Source organism: Vulpes vulpes, chromosome 15 (assembly GCF_048418805.1).
Source record: "Vulpes vulpes isolate BD-2025 chromosome 15, VulVul3, whole genome shotgun sequence".
Taxonomy (NCBI): domain Eukaryota; kingdom Metazoa; phylum Chordata; class Mammalia; order Carnivora; family Canidae; genus Vulpes; species Vulpes vulpes.
The window spans coordinates 72,705,516-72,720,732 of record NC_132794.1 but is presented as its reverse complement, the minus strand read 5'-3'; the positions used below and the strand labels follow the sequence as shown (position 1 = coordinate 72,720,732).

Here is a 15,217-nt window from a genome sequence, read left to right as displayed (position 1 = left end):
ATATCTACCCGCTGATTCAGGTGTAGGCCTCACCTGGTTTGACAAGCCAGCTTCCTTCTTCCCCAGATTAAAAGCAGAGAACACCCTGCTTGTTTCCACCTACCCTTTCATTTTTCCCAAAGCTTTGCTCTTGGCGTCTTTCTAGATGGATGCCTGTCTCTGGTCTCCCCTGGACTTTAAATTCCACAAGGGCTGAACTGGACCTGGGGCATCTTCTCTTTGACCTTGGCCAGAGCTTCCCCATATTAACGTGCCTCCCAGGGGAGCTGTACGGTCTACTAGCTCTGTGTCCAGGTACCTTCAGCCTTCTCTGTCTATCCTTACTGTGACCTTGCTGTATTCTTCCCAAACCTCCCAGGGCCTGTATCCATTTTGGACACTGACAACTTGGCAGCTTTGTGGGTTTCGTTGGGGTTCAAAAGATAACGATGCCACCGCCGATGCTGCTAATAGTGATGATGAGGGTCCACGTGGACCATGCTGTCCAATCAGCTCAGTACTTTACATGCATTATTCTATCACCGATCCTTAAAAGAATCGTGTAAGAAATGGAGGCCAAGGAGGGGGACCACCTCCAGTTCATTGATGAATAAGCTAAAGCTCGGTGAGGCAAAAGGATGTGCCAGGCCCAACAGTCAGAATGTGCTGGAGCAAAGACATGGAGGTGGGTTTTTCGGATCTCTTTTCAACGTCCCCCTGGCTTCTAATAGAAGACATGGGACTCGGGAGGACCTGGGATGGTTAGGCTCTTGGATCACATAGTTAGTTCATAGCCGCCTCACCCCCCATGCAGCCTTCAGTCAGTGTATACAGCAGTTGCTCAATGATGGATGCTCACCAGCTGAGAAGACAGCAACATAGTCCCTGTTGGGTTTCTCTCCATGGTGGACCCTTCCTCCCCCAAAGCGACCTACCTCCGGCCTCCTCTGGCTCCTCCTCATCTTCAAACTCCTTGACAGTGGTTTGGGGTCACAGTCCATGGGGCATGATGTTTTGAAGGACTCATACAGCCTGTTGGTCCATTGACCTTCAGACCGGATGTGTAGCCAGATGGTGTCTGAGCAAGAGACAGGGCAGGCGGTTGGGGGTTTGGTGCTGGCCTCCAGCATGGAGCCAGCCTGTCTCACCTGAGGGGTTGGAGCTGGGCATGAACCGCTCAAGCCCCAGACTGAATGTCCTTGCTTAGGCCCACAGTAGGGGTCACAGCCACAGGAGCTGGAAATCTCATCTCTCAAGTGCAAACACTGTAGTCTTTCTCTAGGAAGCCAACTTAAACCTACAGAGTAAGGGTTCGGTCTCCTCTGCTAAGACGGGGTCAGAGTGTCCCTGCCTCCTTCATCACTGGGCCAGGGTCTCCCCAAGGCAGAGACCACTCCCTCCCACATTCTACCAGATGCTTGTCAATGGCTCTGCACCCTGGAGGTGCTCAGTTTGGGGTGGGACCAATGGCTTTCATTGTGCCCAGTGCCTGGGACAAAACAGGTGCTTGTTCAGGTTCTCTGCTGAATGGAAAACTGGGCAGAGAGGCGGTATAGCTACCCCTCTGCTGAAGGGCACTGGAGAAAAGCCACAGCATTAGAGCAAGGAGGCCCCCCAAGGTGATCTCCTGCTTTGGCATTCTTGCCCTTTTCATTTTATTTTCTTTTTTAAAGATTTTATTTATTTATTAGAGAGATTGAGAGAGAGAGAGGCAGAGGGAGAAGCAGGATCCATGCAGAGAGCCCAATGTGGGACTCGATCCCGGGTCTCCAGGATCACGCCCTGGGCCGAAGGTGGTGCTAAACTGCTGGGCCACCGGGGCTGCCCATTCTTGCCCTTTTTAAAAAATTTTAAACCATAGACTCTTTTGGCTGTCCCATGATTACAACAGAGAGATTCCTTCTCAGAGTAAGGTTTTTTTTTTTTTTTAATTTTAAAGATTTTATTTTTATTTATTTATGAGCGACAGAGAGAGAATGGCAGAGACACAGGCAGAGGGAGAAGCAGGCTCCCTGTGGGGAACCCGATGAGGGAGTTGATCCCAGGACCCGGGGATCACGCCCTGAGCTGAAGGCAGATGCTCAATCACTGAGCCACCCAGGTGCTCCCAGAGTAAGATTTTTAAATACACCAAGTAACATACAGAGAAATCGCAAAACCACGTGTTTGCAAAAACAAAACAACAACAACAACAAAAAAAACCCAAACACATGATCTGAGAACACATGTGCCTATCAACACACGGAACGACAAGATCCAGCAGGAACTATGTGGCCACTGGAAACCTGTCTGCACTCACAGTTGAAGAGTATGCTAAATTTCAGTGGGTTCTCTGAGGTTTTGTCCACTTGGTGGGACAAGTGTGGGGCTGGGGGGTGGGGGGTGGGGGACTGTGCCTTGTTTACATAAATGCACTCTGAAGTGCCCCACACAGCGACTCCAGGTAGGAGGCCTCCCTAAAACGCTGGTGGAATTCAATCAGCCACCACTGGCAACCTGAGTCCCCTCCTGGTTTCTGGAAACCAGCTCTGTAAACAGAGTTGGGGTACGTACCAGCCCTCATAGGGACTCACTCAGTTCACTGCACAAGGCTTGGGGCCCGGGAGCCAGGCTGATTCCAAGCTGAGACCCTGAAGAAACCCCCTGAAGAACGGGTCCAATCAAGGGCACCTCCACGGCGTGCACACAGTCATTGTAATCACACTCGTGTCAATACACTGGAATACTATGCAGCTACATAAGGAAAAGTTCTTTTTTTAAAAAAAAGAACTGACTTGCGAAGACCTTCATCCTGAGTGGAATTAGAGCTCCTCCTTTTCATAAGGATGGGTGAGAGAAAACAGGCAACCAGGACCCTTTACCCCCTCATGAAGTCAAGCAAGGGTCTTGCTCTCAAAGGCCACATAGGGCATTCCCTGCCAGAAGGACCACCTAAGTGGAAAGACCAATCTCTGGCCTAGGAAGAGGGCAGAGGGCCAGGGGCTGGCCTCACCAACAACAGCCCAGGACCAGAAGGAAGGCACACACATGGCTGGGGGGCCAGAGGTCTGCTGGGCGAAGGGGGGTCCGCAGTTCTGTGGGTGTTGGGGAGCCAGAGAGAAATGGTTCCCAGGTTTCCATGCTGCTGCTTATGCTTCTCGCTCTGTCTCCTCCCCCATCTCCTTCTCTATCTCGTAAACTCCAACCAACCCTTCAGAGTTCCGCTGCTATGCCACCAGGTCTGTGGAGCCTTGTAACCTACCCAACCATGCCCGGCCTTCATGGGATCCTCACGACAGCCCTGACCTCCCCAGTCAGTAAGAGTTTGGGCAACTGCTTCCCGGTTTTGGAGGGAGTTCTTGGAGGGTGGCTTTGGGTCTCTGGTCTTACTCGCTTCTGTGTTCCTGGTCTCCAGCCTGTGCTTGACTCCCAGGAGAACTCGGAAAATTACCATCTGCTGAGCGAGTTGGGGCGAGGGCATACCTTTCTGCTCTGGAGCGCTGCTGATGGTGAAGGGGTGCCACTCGTAGCGTGCGATGGTGGGGATGTTCAGGTACAAGTAGTCGCCCGGCCTGTAGTGGAAGAGAGGGGGCCTCTTGATGAGGAGATGGGTGACCTGGGGAGAGAAGAAGGTCAGGGTCATCCGTGTCATCCCTGCAGGTCCAAAGCTGCCAGGGGCCTCCTGGGCAAGAGGGCAGAGGCCCGAGCCATCCTCCTCCACCACAAGGCAGGCCAGCGTTGGACGTGAGACCCTTCTTGCCTGTGAGTGGGGCTCCCCCTGTAGCACATCCGCCAGCCAGGGGGTGGGCGATGAGCAGAGGAAGGGAGAGCTGAGATGTGTCTGAAGTGAGGCTCGTGGCTTGATCCCGCTTCTTATGGTGTGAACACCGCTGTTAGTGGCTCCCTCTCTGTAGAGCCCCTGACTGCTCTGGCCCCTTGCTTGGAACTTCTGTAGTATTTGGATGGTATTCCAACCACTAATGGCACCTCCCCTGGGAGAACAGCTTCAGTATCTGAGCACTCACTGTTGGCAGAGCTGTGTGAAGCACAGAAAGTGTGATCTCGGGCACCCGGGTGGCTCTGTGGGTTAAGCATCTGCCTTCAGCTTAGGTCATGATCCCAGGGTCCTGGGATGGAATCTCACATTGGTTCCCTGCTCAACGGGGAGCCTGCTGTCCCCTCTCCCACTCTCCCTCTTGTGTTCTCTCGCTCTCTGTCTAATAAATAAAATCTTAAAAAAAAAAAAAAAAAAAAAGGAAGTGTGATCTCTGGTCCTCACAGCCATTCTCTGAGACGGATGCCATTCTCTCTCCACGTTACAGATGAGAAGCTAAGGCTCAGAATGGCTAAGGAGCTAGCTCAAGGCTGCCAGCTAGGAAACCATGGGATGTGAATCTAATCACGGCTAGCTGAGGCCAGAGCTCGATATAAAGCACCTCACTACCGTGTCCTCATGCTCAGCTGCCCAGAGGTGAGCCCACCTGGCAGTGCCTTTCCTTTTTCCATAAAAGGCCCAGTCACTCAGACACCTCCCACCCCCACGTGTAGCCAGTTACCTCTTGAGTCCTTCTGTGATATGCCCCCACCCCCACTCCACAGCCCCATTCAAGGTCAAGGCCCTCACGAGCTCTCATTTGCACATGTGCAGCAGCCTCCCAAATAGTGACTGCAGAAATCTAGCTGGAACACAAACCCACTTAATAGCACCCTCCCCCAGCCTGCTCAGGGGCTCCCCGTTGCCTGTAGGGCAAGGAGCCTCCGGTCCCCCAGGCCCCACCCACACCTTCTCCCTGGCACCTTGGCTCCAGCTATGCCAAATTACCCACAGGCCCCGAATGCGGTATACCCTCCCACAGCTCGGTGCCTTTGCTGGTGCTGTTCCTTCTCCCAGCAGCACCCTTCCTTGTCTTGTCTAGCCAAGGAACCCCTGCTCGTCTCTCAGAACCCTGATGGGGCATCTCCTTCCTCCTTCTGGAGCCTTCTCTGACCTCCCAAGGATAGTTTTGTACCTCCTGATGCTCTACTCTCAACAACACAGCCCTGCCCTATAATGCCAGGGCCAAGCAGGACAGTGCCTGAGCTGTCTTTGTGTTTCTGTCACCTAGCACAGGGCTGGCAACTTACAGGCTCTTCATATATGCTTCGTGAGCAGCAGGATCCTGCCTACCTGTCATTCCTCTGCCTGAAACATCACCCCTGAAGGCTAGACCAGATCCTGGACTTTGCTTGTCTCCTCCACTGCGCAGGGGCTTAGCTACGCTAGTCCCTACTTCCTTGGGGGTCTAACAGGACACCCAGCTGCTGCGCCCCACCACCTGCAGCTCCCCTTTGCACCTTGGAGGGAAGCAGATTGACTTCCACGATGCACAGGGCTGCCATGCGGGACACCGCTAGCCCGATGATCTTCTCTAGGAAGAACAGGGTGCCAGGGACCAGCAGCCACTTCCAGAAGTTGGGCCCATGCAGAATGAGCAGAATCCACATGGGAAGGTAGGACAGATGGGTCCAGTAGAACACCTGTGGGGGGTGGGGGGAGTGGTAGTAGTAAGCTTGCAGAGCTCAAGACGGGGGAGCATGGAACAGGGCCAGGGCTCAGGGCCATCCTCAAAGCCAGGGCGGCACCCAGACAGAGCCTTGGTCAAACACCCTCTCCTGGGGACAGGGCTGGGTAGGAGGCTGGGGATGGGAAGTTCTGGTGCTTCTTTATTCTGGGGGCTTGGCCCCGGGATAATAGAAGGGTTCCTGGTGCTTGCACCAAACATCTGAAACATCTGCCTAGGGATATCCTGGCTGAAGGGCTCAAGAGCATCAATGTCCCCATCACACTGACCCTTTTGGGTGGGTGGGTGGGGGGCAAGAAAAGAAAGACGGTAATTTCCTGGGCATGGAGAAGAAAGGGCAGAGCCGGAGTCTGACTGTCTGAGCAAGTGGGAGGAGCGTGGGCCGGGCAACCACTGGTCTGAGCATCAGACTTCTCGTTGGTCAAATAAGGATGCGGGTTCCCCTCTCAAAGCACTGCTGCTGGGGCTCTGTAAACGACTATCTGATGTGACCAGATCAGTCCAGGGGGCTCCAAACCAAATCTGTGACCTCCTGCATCTTGAGGACACTACACACGGGGAAGTGTCTGGAGCATCTGCGTGCCAGGGGAATAGTCAGTGGCTTTGCATATGTTATCTCATTTAATGCCTAAAATAACTTCATAGGTAGAGAATTATAGGTTCACTTGATAGATGAGGAAGCTGAGTGGGCCAGTTTAAACCTACTTTAATCCAACTGGGGCAGGGAGGGGGTGGGGGTGGGCATGCCAGCAAAAAGGCAGAGTCTTCCAGAACAACACAGCTTCCACTCGGCAGACATACACTACAACCCAAGGGCAGAACCCAAGTCACAGGCATGTGATGTGCAGACTAGCCCGGGGAACTTCCTGGGCTCTGCAGTAAATGAGAGGGGATGCAGCATGAAATCATGGGAGCCCAGCCTGGGATAGCAAAGGGCAAGAATGGACACCTCAAAGTGGCCGCTCCTTCGGATGCAGGAGCTGGAGCAGGCAAACATGAGAAGCAGTAGCAGCAGTAGTGCCACACCGGTCGGGGAGGCCAAGCCGTGGATCCAGCCAATGCCAGGCCTCGTCGTGAGCAGCAGTTCCCAAAACTGGAAGGGGCTGGCCTCAGCCTGAGCCTGGAGCGCTGGAGACAAATGCAAGACAAGCTCTTCCCTGTCCACCTTTCCTCTGAGGGCCCCGTGGCTCCCCACCAGATCCCCCCACAGGTAGGGACTTCCCTCCAGACCACCGGCTTAGGCGGGATACTGCTCCCCCCAGCCCCAACCGGGTCTGCAGGACGCACAGGCCCTGTGCCCCGTGTCCAGGGCTGGGGGTTTGTGAAAGGCTCATCCAGGGCCCCTCCCGCAGCCCCAGGCCACTCACCGAAGTTCACGATGTGGGCCACGGTGTGTACGAGGGAGAGCACAATCACCACATAGCCCACGAACTGGTGGAACTGGATGTTCTGGTCCAGCGGCAGGACCTGAGCCAGCCATGTGGCCCGCAGCCACGTCAGGCAGCGCCTGAGCATCAGCACCTGGCCGGACACAGCAGCAGAGAGCCCCCCTGGCTCTCTCCCAACCCCCCCACTCCCCCTTCCCCAGCAGCTGTCTCCCTGCCTCCCTCTGAGCTGGCTGTGCTTCCTGAACCGGTCCCTTCACCATCTCCCCTGCCCCCCCAAGCCTTCCCTGCTCCCCTAAGTCCAGAGCTGAGGGTGTCCAAAGCAAGTCTCTGGGAACTGTGGCAGGATGAGAACAGGTTACAGGATGACTGTGGGTGTTACTTGTACCTAAACCCACGAGAAGCACATTGTGTCCACAGGGTGGACCCTCATATATCTGTACGTCAGCCCAGCACCTGTTATGTCTAGTTCTCGGTGTCCTGGAGGAACACCGGGTTTTTCCAAGGCCCTCCTTGCTCATTTGCTTTAACATATGTGAGCCCAGATATGTGGACTTGGCGATGACATTGTCTGATTTAATTTTTTTTTTTTAATTTTTTTTCGTTGTCTGATTTTAGCCAAGCTAAACTGCCTCTTGCAGAAAGGACAAGTAGCTCAAAGAGTTTCCCTGCAGAGAAAGAGCTGATTGAAAGCAGTGTTAATAACTCAAGTGACCAAGCAAATGAGTCATGGGTCTCTAACCTTTGGTATGTAGCCAGGTCTGAGGATAAAAATAAAACCCACACAAGAGGCTGACATTATCAAGAGTATCTGGACTAGAGATGTACATCCCTGATCATTAAGGATGATTCTTGCCTGATAGTTACCGCGTGCCCCGCGTCTGACGGCTACTGATAATAGGGCATGCACATCATCCGAAGGAAATATGTTGTGTCATTGGAAGGGTTTTTTGCTGTTTTAATTGTAGGAGCACACAATCAAAAGATGCTTGGAGACCTCGCTCCCTGGCCCAGAGCATCATATTCAGACGCATTAGCCTGGCACTCAAGGGCTCTTATCCTGGACTCCATCTGCTGGGCGCCTTGCACAGAAGCTGCCCATCTCCCCCTGCGGTCACTGCAGGATGTTGTGAACATCAGATGGGAAGTGCTTAGCACCCCCTGAATGTCCATAGTAATTGCACAAAAATGCCTGCTGTATTTTACAGGCTGTGTGACCACGGACAAGTCACTGCCCCTCTCTGGGCCTCAGTGTCCACCCAGTGTTGACCTTCCGAGGCGCCCTCCCGCCCTGGTGCTCCAGGAGTCCACGTGTGGGTCCCTGCGGCCCTGGGGAACCTACATCAGCATCCCCACTCTCCCCACCCCACCCCGGCCACCTCTGGGCATCCTGCCCGCGGAGTCCTACCGCGATGAAGCTACCGTCGAGGTTGAGGCACTGGCCGCAGCCCTTGGCCACCATGACGCTGGCGCCCCGGGCCCGGTGCTCGCTGGCCGCCAGCGCGAAGAGCAGCAGGTGGAGGCCCGCGAAGGCCGCCAGGCAGAGCAGGTGGCTGCGGTGGTTGTGCCAGTAGGCCCAGGTCAGAGCGCGCGGGCGGCGCGGGCGGCGAGGGGCGGCGGGGGGCGTCAGCCAGTGGGCAGCGCTGCAAGGGACGGGCTGTGTTCAGGGCAGCTGCGGAGGGGAACGGGCCCCGGGGGGCACCGAGGCACCCCACGCCCGCTGCCTTCCACCCCCTGTCCGGGGCCTCGTGGCAAGCCGGGAACAGAGAGGCCAAGCCACTGGCCCAGGGTCACACAGCTCGGCAAGGCCAGGATGGAACTCCCACCTGCCTGACGCTGCATCCGCCGCCCTTCTTATTACCTCCTTTACTTGCCAACTGGGGGGGGAGGGGGGGAGAGATCCGAAAGGATGGAAGAGGGCAGCCCCCAAGGCCCAGCGGTTTAGCGCCGCCTTCGACCCAGGGCGTGACCCCGGAGACCCGGGATCGAGTCCTGCATGGAGCCTGCTTCTCCCTCTGCCTGTGTCTCTGCCTCTCTCTCTCTCTGTGTCTGTCTTGAATAAATAAATAAAACCTTAAAAAAAAAAAGGAAAGAATGGAAGAATCTGAGATATGTTGTGGTGGATAACCCACAAGGGAGCTAACACACCAAAAGAATCAACCGCGAGAGCTTGGAGTCAAACTTAGGTGTGTTGTTTCCCTCTCTTTTATTTTCTCCGCAGCCCTTACCTGTTTAGTGCCCCTCTAGGTTATGCGTCCGCTTATTGGCATTACAGACATTACCTATAAATCAGCCGTGCCTGCCCGACCACGTTGAATAAGTGTGTGCCTTTGCTAATTATTTGTGTGATCCTAGATAGACTCCTTCAGGTGACGTGACTAATTTCCTTTAGGGCGTTGCTATAAAATGCACGGGTCTATTCGTAAAAATGCCCGGCCAATAGTGGGTGCTTAACACTGTGAAGTTGATTCTGAAAAGACACTGAAAACGGACGCTTGACAACAGTTGCCCCGCACTACAGACCTTTGTCCCCTCTGAGAAAGCGGGTCAGGCTGGACCGGGGCGGGCACGATGCTGCCGGGCAGGGCAGGCTGCTGCGGGGCGGGGCTGGGCGGGGCTGAGCTGGACGGGCGGGGCCAGGCAGGCTACAGCGGGGCGGGGCCGGGCGGGGCCAATCAGGATAGGCGGGGCTGGTGGGCGGGGCCAGGTTGGCTGCGGAGGGCGGGACTGGGCGGGGCCAATCAGGATAGGCGGGGCTGGTGGGCGGGGCCAGGTTGGCTGCGGAGGGGCGGGACTGGGCGGGGCCAATCAGGATAGGCGGGGCTGGTGGGCGGAGCCAGGCAGGATGAAGAGGGGCGGGGCTGATGGGAAGAGCTAGGCAGGATGCAGAGGGGCGGGGTTGGCGGGCGGGTCCAGGCAGGCTGCTGCGGGGCTGGGCTGGGCGGGGCCAATGGGCGGGGCTGGTGGGCGGGGCCAGGGCAGCCGAGGGGCGGGGCTGGTGGGCGGGGCTGAGGGATCCCCGGAGCGTTCAGACCAGCCTGCGCAGCTGGAGCGGCACCTGCGCGCGGGCGGTACCCACGCGGGACGCAGAGCCGCACCTGATGGTCAGGTTCTCCATGACCCCGGGGAAGCGCTGCAGCTCGTCGCGCAGCTCGTCGAAGGTGATGGCGCCGTTGCAGTCCTTGTCGGCCGACTCGAAGAGCGCCAGCGTCAGCTGGTCCAGCTTCTCGTCGGGCAGCGAGATGGCGCTCTCGCGCATGCACGACCGCAGCACGGTGCGCAGCTCGTCCGCGTCGATGGAGCCGCTGCCTGTCCCAAGTGGGGATGCAGCCGAGTGGGGACTTGTGCTGGGCCCCACTCTGTACCTGCAGACCACCCCCCCTGCCGTGCCCAGCCTTTGCGTGGGGTGGTGAACCTTCCCTATTCGCCCACCTCCGGTTTTCTGCCAACCAAGTCCCTTTTGGGGTATAGACCAGGCAGTCAAAGTACACAATGTCATCCTTGGCTCAGAAACTTTCCGTGGCTCCCTACTGTCCTGCTCAGCGGAGATAAACTCCTGCCCAAACCTGGAGAATCTTAGTGCATGCCTTTCTCCAGAATCTGCAGCCTCCTTCTAAGTACTGAGCTTCCAAGACCATCTGCACAGAAGAGAACATTTGCTTGATTAATCTGTAAGGAGCTAGGTGCCCAGAGCCTCAATTATCCAGAGGCAAATTGTACATGGGTTGGTGGTGAAGGAAGTTCCCTTTTGTTCTCCAGCTTGTAGCAGAACTTGCTCTTCCATGTTGTCCTGAGAGGTCAGAGCTGGGTACCCACGTCTGGCCATGTGACCTTCCATGCACATGAGGGACCAAAGGTGTGATGGGAAAAGGAAGCCAAATCTACCCACTGAGATGAGATTGGGGGCGGGTTTTTTTTTCTTTGTATATATTTCCATTCTTCATAAGCAGCAGAGCCTGTGATTAATGAGTTCTTGGCGTGATTTGGTGTGGACACACTTGAGGTAGCTTCCTGTTTCTGCCCTTTACCAACTGATGGTGGGCTGTAAGTCCTATGGAGGTGAACCTTACTTTGCTCATCTATAAAATGGAGATAATAATTCGTCCCTTTCAGAACTGGCTCAAGAAAAAAAAAAGAACTGGCTCAAGGACAATTGATAATTATAAAGCACTTATTGCAGTATCTGGAAAAAGGTAGTTGCATATACATGGAAAGTCGTATTGGTACCGTGATCACCATGAAGGCCCAAGCCAAAGTCTGTAATCACATGACAGGGAAGAGTCACTCTTCCTTGAGTGACTCAAGAGAGTGGAGAACATACCACTTCCTTGAGTGACTCAAGAGAGTGGAGAACGTACCACTCTCCCATCACATGTCCTGTCCTTCAGCTCGCCTGGTCAAGAGCCAGCATGCAACAGGTTTCTAACTGCAGCCAGAGCTCCAGTTCCTCCCCAGCTCCCTTCATATCCTCTCAGTGGTCCAGCTTTATTCACTCATTGGCTAATTTCAAATCCAGGATTCCTCTTCACTATTATTCTCATACACACATTCCTCTCCCTTGTCCCGCTATCCTATTCCAGCAACCTAAACATATCCCATCCCTGAGTGAATCTAGCCACCTGTTATCTCCCTTCCTGCAGCAGGGCAGCTAATAGAACATTTTTGCAGAAAAGCACCCAAGAGAGCAGGAAGCTTTGATCCCCAGCCACAGCAAGGCCTTCAACTTGCCTACCAACCTTCTCCTGTTTTCCTAGTGAGATCACTAGGAATGTATTGTCTGCAAAGACCACTTCTCACCTCCATGCGCATCCAATCACTGCCTGGTTCTCAAAGAAAATAGAAGCCACTGGAAGGGAATGCCCTCTAGTTATATGTCTCCTGCTCTTCCCTGCCTTCCTCCCCACCACTGTGCTGCTTCTCCTGTCACAAACCAACCTCTTGGGAGTGACCAAAGCTTGGTGGTCAGAAGGCAGTCAGTGAGGACTGTCCCGTGGAGACTGGGAGGAAGATGTTTAGGTAGCAGGTATGGCCAACTGCCTATGTACCAGGGGAAGGAGGTCAATTTGAGGAGTGGGTTCCAGGAATGAGGTCTGGCTAGATTGAATCAGGTAGGACTGGGAGGTAAAGAAACCCCATAAGCCAGAGGGCCCTTTGCTGGGAGCAGGCCTGCAGCTAGGTAGAGCTTTTCAGGATGCAAATCCAGCCCAGTGACTTCTCTGCTCAACACTCTTCAGTGGCTCCCTGTGGCTGAGGCTGAGACTCCAAACTGAGACTCCAAACCTTGGAGACCTGTCCAGTCTCACTGGGTGCCTCTTTCTCACTGAAATACCTCTTCTTCTGATGATTCCAGGCCCTCAGAGATGCCTGATGCCATAGAGCAGCCAAAGATTTGAAAGCAGGACATTCATAGCAGTCTCATTTATAAGGGAAAGAAAGAAAGAAAGAAAGAAGAAAGAAAGAAAGAAAGAAAGAAAGAAAGAAAGAAAGAAGAAACAAAGAAAGAGAAAGAAAGAAAGAAAGAAAGAAAGAAAGAAAGAGAAAGAAAGAAAGAAAGAAAGAAAGAAAGAAAGAAAGAAAGAAAGAAAGAAAGAAAGAAAAAAAGAAAGTGAGTGCTGGGAAAGGGAGACAATGAAATTCTCCAGTTTGCTTGAATAAATAGTACTAAATAACAGGTGACACCTATAAAGGTGTGCTGAGCACTGTTCTGAATCTACATAAGTTAACTTAATCCTATCAGCCTCATGAGTGTACACTTTTATAACCATTATTCGCATGTAATAGGTAAAGAAACTGAGGCACAAAGGAGTTAAGTGACTTGCCAGAGGCTCCATGATTATTAAAAAGTGGTGGAGCTGAGATCTGAACTTTGGCAGCCTGACCTCCGAGTCAGAGATCTTAAGTCCGAGGCTGTGCTGCGTGGGACACGGGACACAGGGTCACATATGTCGATATTGTGGAATAGGACGCAGCCACAGAAAGTGATGCTCTAAATACACTTGAGTTACCACTTCATACCCACTAGGGTGGCTACTGTTAAAAAACAAACAAACAAACAAACAAACAAACAAACAAAAAACAGAAATAGCAAGTGTGGCAAGGATGTGGAGAAATTGGAACCTTGTGCATGGCTGGTGGGAAGGTAAAACAGTGCAACCTCTATGAAGAGTAAGGCATTCCAGGAAAGATTAAAAACAGGACACCTCCAGAGTCCTTACCATCAACATCATACACCTGGAAGAGGAATTTGAGTTTGTCCATGGGGTTGCCGTGGATGAGCAGGGTCAGCGCCTCCAGCAGCTCCTGGAGGGTGATGGTGCCACTTCCATCAGTGTCAAACAGGGTGAAGAATCTCTCTGCAAAGAAGGACTGTGGCGGGGAGAAGACAGGAGACAGGCACCAGCTGGCTGTGGGGCCTGGATTAGAGGTCATGCAGGGGGTGTGCGCATGCGCCCTGGGGTGGTGGGCTCAAGGCAGGACCCTGGGGTTTGCACACACAGTGTGATTTACCACTTGGCCACACCAGGAGGTGGTGTCCACAGCCCATCCTGCTTGCCCAGAGCAAGTTTGGACTCCCGTGGAAGAACTATTCAGATCCCAGCAGAAGGATGGGCTTGTGTCTGGGCCTCTGGCCCCCCACTAGCTCTCAACTTGGTCATTTATACAGGCTCTGTGTCCCCTGCACGCTGTCACCCCCATCAGCCATGCAGTCCAGACCCCTCAGCATGTGAAAAGGGTCAGAGCCTGCAGGCTCCTCCTGGGTCCTGTCTTATCCCCTTGGGATGACCACAGGGCCAAGGAAATCAGGAAGGTAGCTCTTAGAGGGCAGATGGTACTTGAACACTGGGAACATCCCTGTACTCATTGTTTAGGCTGCCTGTGGCCTACACTTAAGGCTTGCTCTTTCTTTTTCTTTCTCTCTCTCTTTCCCTCTCTCTCTCTTTTTAAAAAGATTTTATTGGGCAGCCTGGGTGGCTCAGCAGTTTAGCGCCGCCTTCAGCCCAGGGTGTGATCCTGGGATCCTGGGATGGAGTCCCACATTGGGCTCCCTGCATAGAGCCTGCTCCTCCCTCTGCCTGTGTCTTTACCTCTCTCTCTCTGTGTCTCTCATGAATAAATAAATAAAATATCTAAAAAAAAATAAAAAGATTGTATTTATTTATTTGACAGCAAGAGAGCACAAGCAGGAGGAGGGGCAGAGGGAGAGGGAGAAGCAGACACCCCACTGAGCAGGGAGCCCCAGTGTGGGGCTCGATCCCAGGACCCTGCGATCATGACCTGAGCCTAAGGCAGATGCTTAACTGAGCTGAACCACCCAGGCCACTCCTTAAAGCTTGTTCTTAAAGCTCCCATTCACTCACTCTATTCACACATTCATTCATTCACTCATTCATTCATTCAGCAATCATGTCCAGCACAGCCCCCACTTGCCAGGCCTGGTGTTAGGCACCCAACACAGAAATTAAAGGAGATGGGGCCACATATGCCGTGCCCTGGATGCTCCCCTTGAGGCAGGGAGAGGGGCCTGCAGGGCTTCATGTCTGACCTAAAGAAACCATGAGGAGTTCGTGAGCAGGAAGTGGGGGCTGAAGTCTGCTACAGGCCATCACCCCTGCCTTGGCTCTCCTCTTTCTTCCCTGGATCCCTGGCTAATCCCTTTATCACTCTCTATTGTCCTGAGTCATCTTTATCTTAAGGTATTTTACAGCATCCTGTTAAGAGTGTGATGTATTGTTAGGCAGAAAGGCTTTTGGTCCTTCCCCATGTTTACTATGGAAGGAGGCCTGACATTTAGAGTTCTTAGCAGTATCCCTGCCTCCAGCAAGCGAGGGGCGCTCTGATCCAAATAGGGGACATGTGAATGAATGCTCATTGGCTCACCCTTATCAGGGACACAGGTCACCACCAGATACCAGCCCTAAAATGTGTGGGGAGAAATTGACATTTGCAGGCTCACTCCCCCAATCTCTCTGTGGATGTCTCCCCTGTTTGCTGGCCATGCAGGCTGCTACAGGAACGGGCAGAGAACCTATAAAATGGGAATGGGCTGGGAATAGTATGGGAGTTTCGTGTATACAAATCATCAAGAAACTTATTTCTTGGAAGGAGGCTTATGGACATCACAGCATCCACTCTGCCCATGAGGCTGGTGGAAAATATGAGGCCAAATATATTTCTTAAGATCTGGCAAGGGGCACCTGGGAGGCTCAGTGGTTGAGCAACTGCCTTTGGACTGGGTCATGATCCTGGGGTCCTGGGATTGAGTCCCGCATCAGGCTCCCTGCATGGAGCCTGCTTCTCCCTCTGCCTGTGTCT

At 53.6% G+C, this 15,217-nt stretch overlaps 1 protein-coding gene across 1 annotated transcript in view; it reads right to left on the bottom strand.

Moving 5' to 3' along the window:
- Window positions 1–15,217, bottom strand: part of NOX5 (NADPH oxidase 5) — a 36,159-nt gene that overhangs the window by 17,625 nt on the left and 3,317 nt on the right. The window contains exons 3-10 of the mRNA XM_026014178.2: window positions 13,120–13,270; window positions 10,003–10,213; window positions 8,313–8,547; window positions 6,887–7,040; window positions 6,469–6,647; window positions 5,293–5,475; window positions 3,442–3,574; window positions 915–1,057 (exon numbers count right to left, since the gene is read on the bottom strand). Of these exons, the coding sequence (XP_025869963.2) occupies window positions 915–1,057; window positions 3,442–3,574; window positions 5,293–5,475; window positions 6,469–6,647; window positions 6,887–7,040; window positions 8,313–8,547; window positions 10,003–10,213; window positions 13,120–13,270 (1,389 nt within the window). The remainder of the gene's footprint in view (window positions 1–914; window positions 1,058–3,441; window positions 3,575–5,292; window positions 5,476–6,468; window positions 6,648–6,886; window positions 7,041–8,312; window positions 8,548–10,002; window positions 10,214–13,119; window positions 13,271–15,217) is intronic.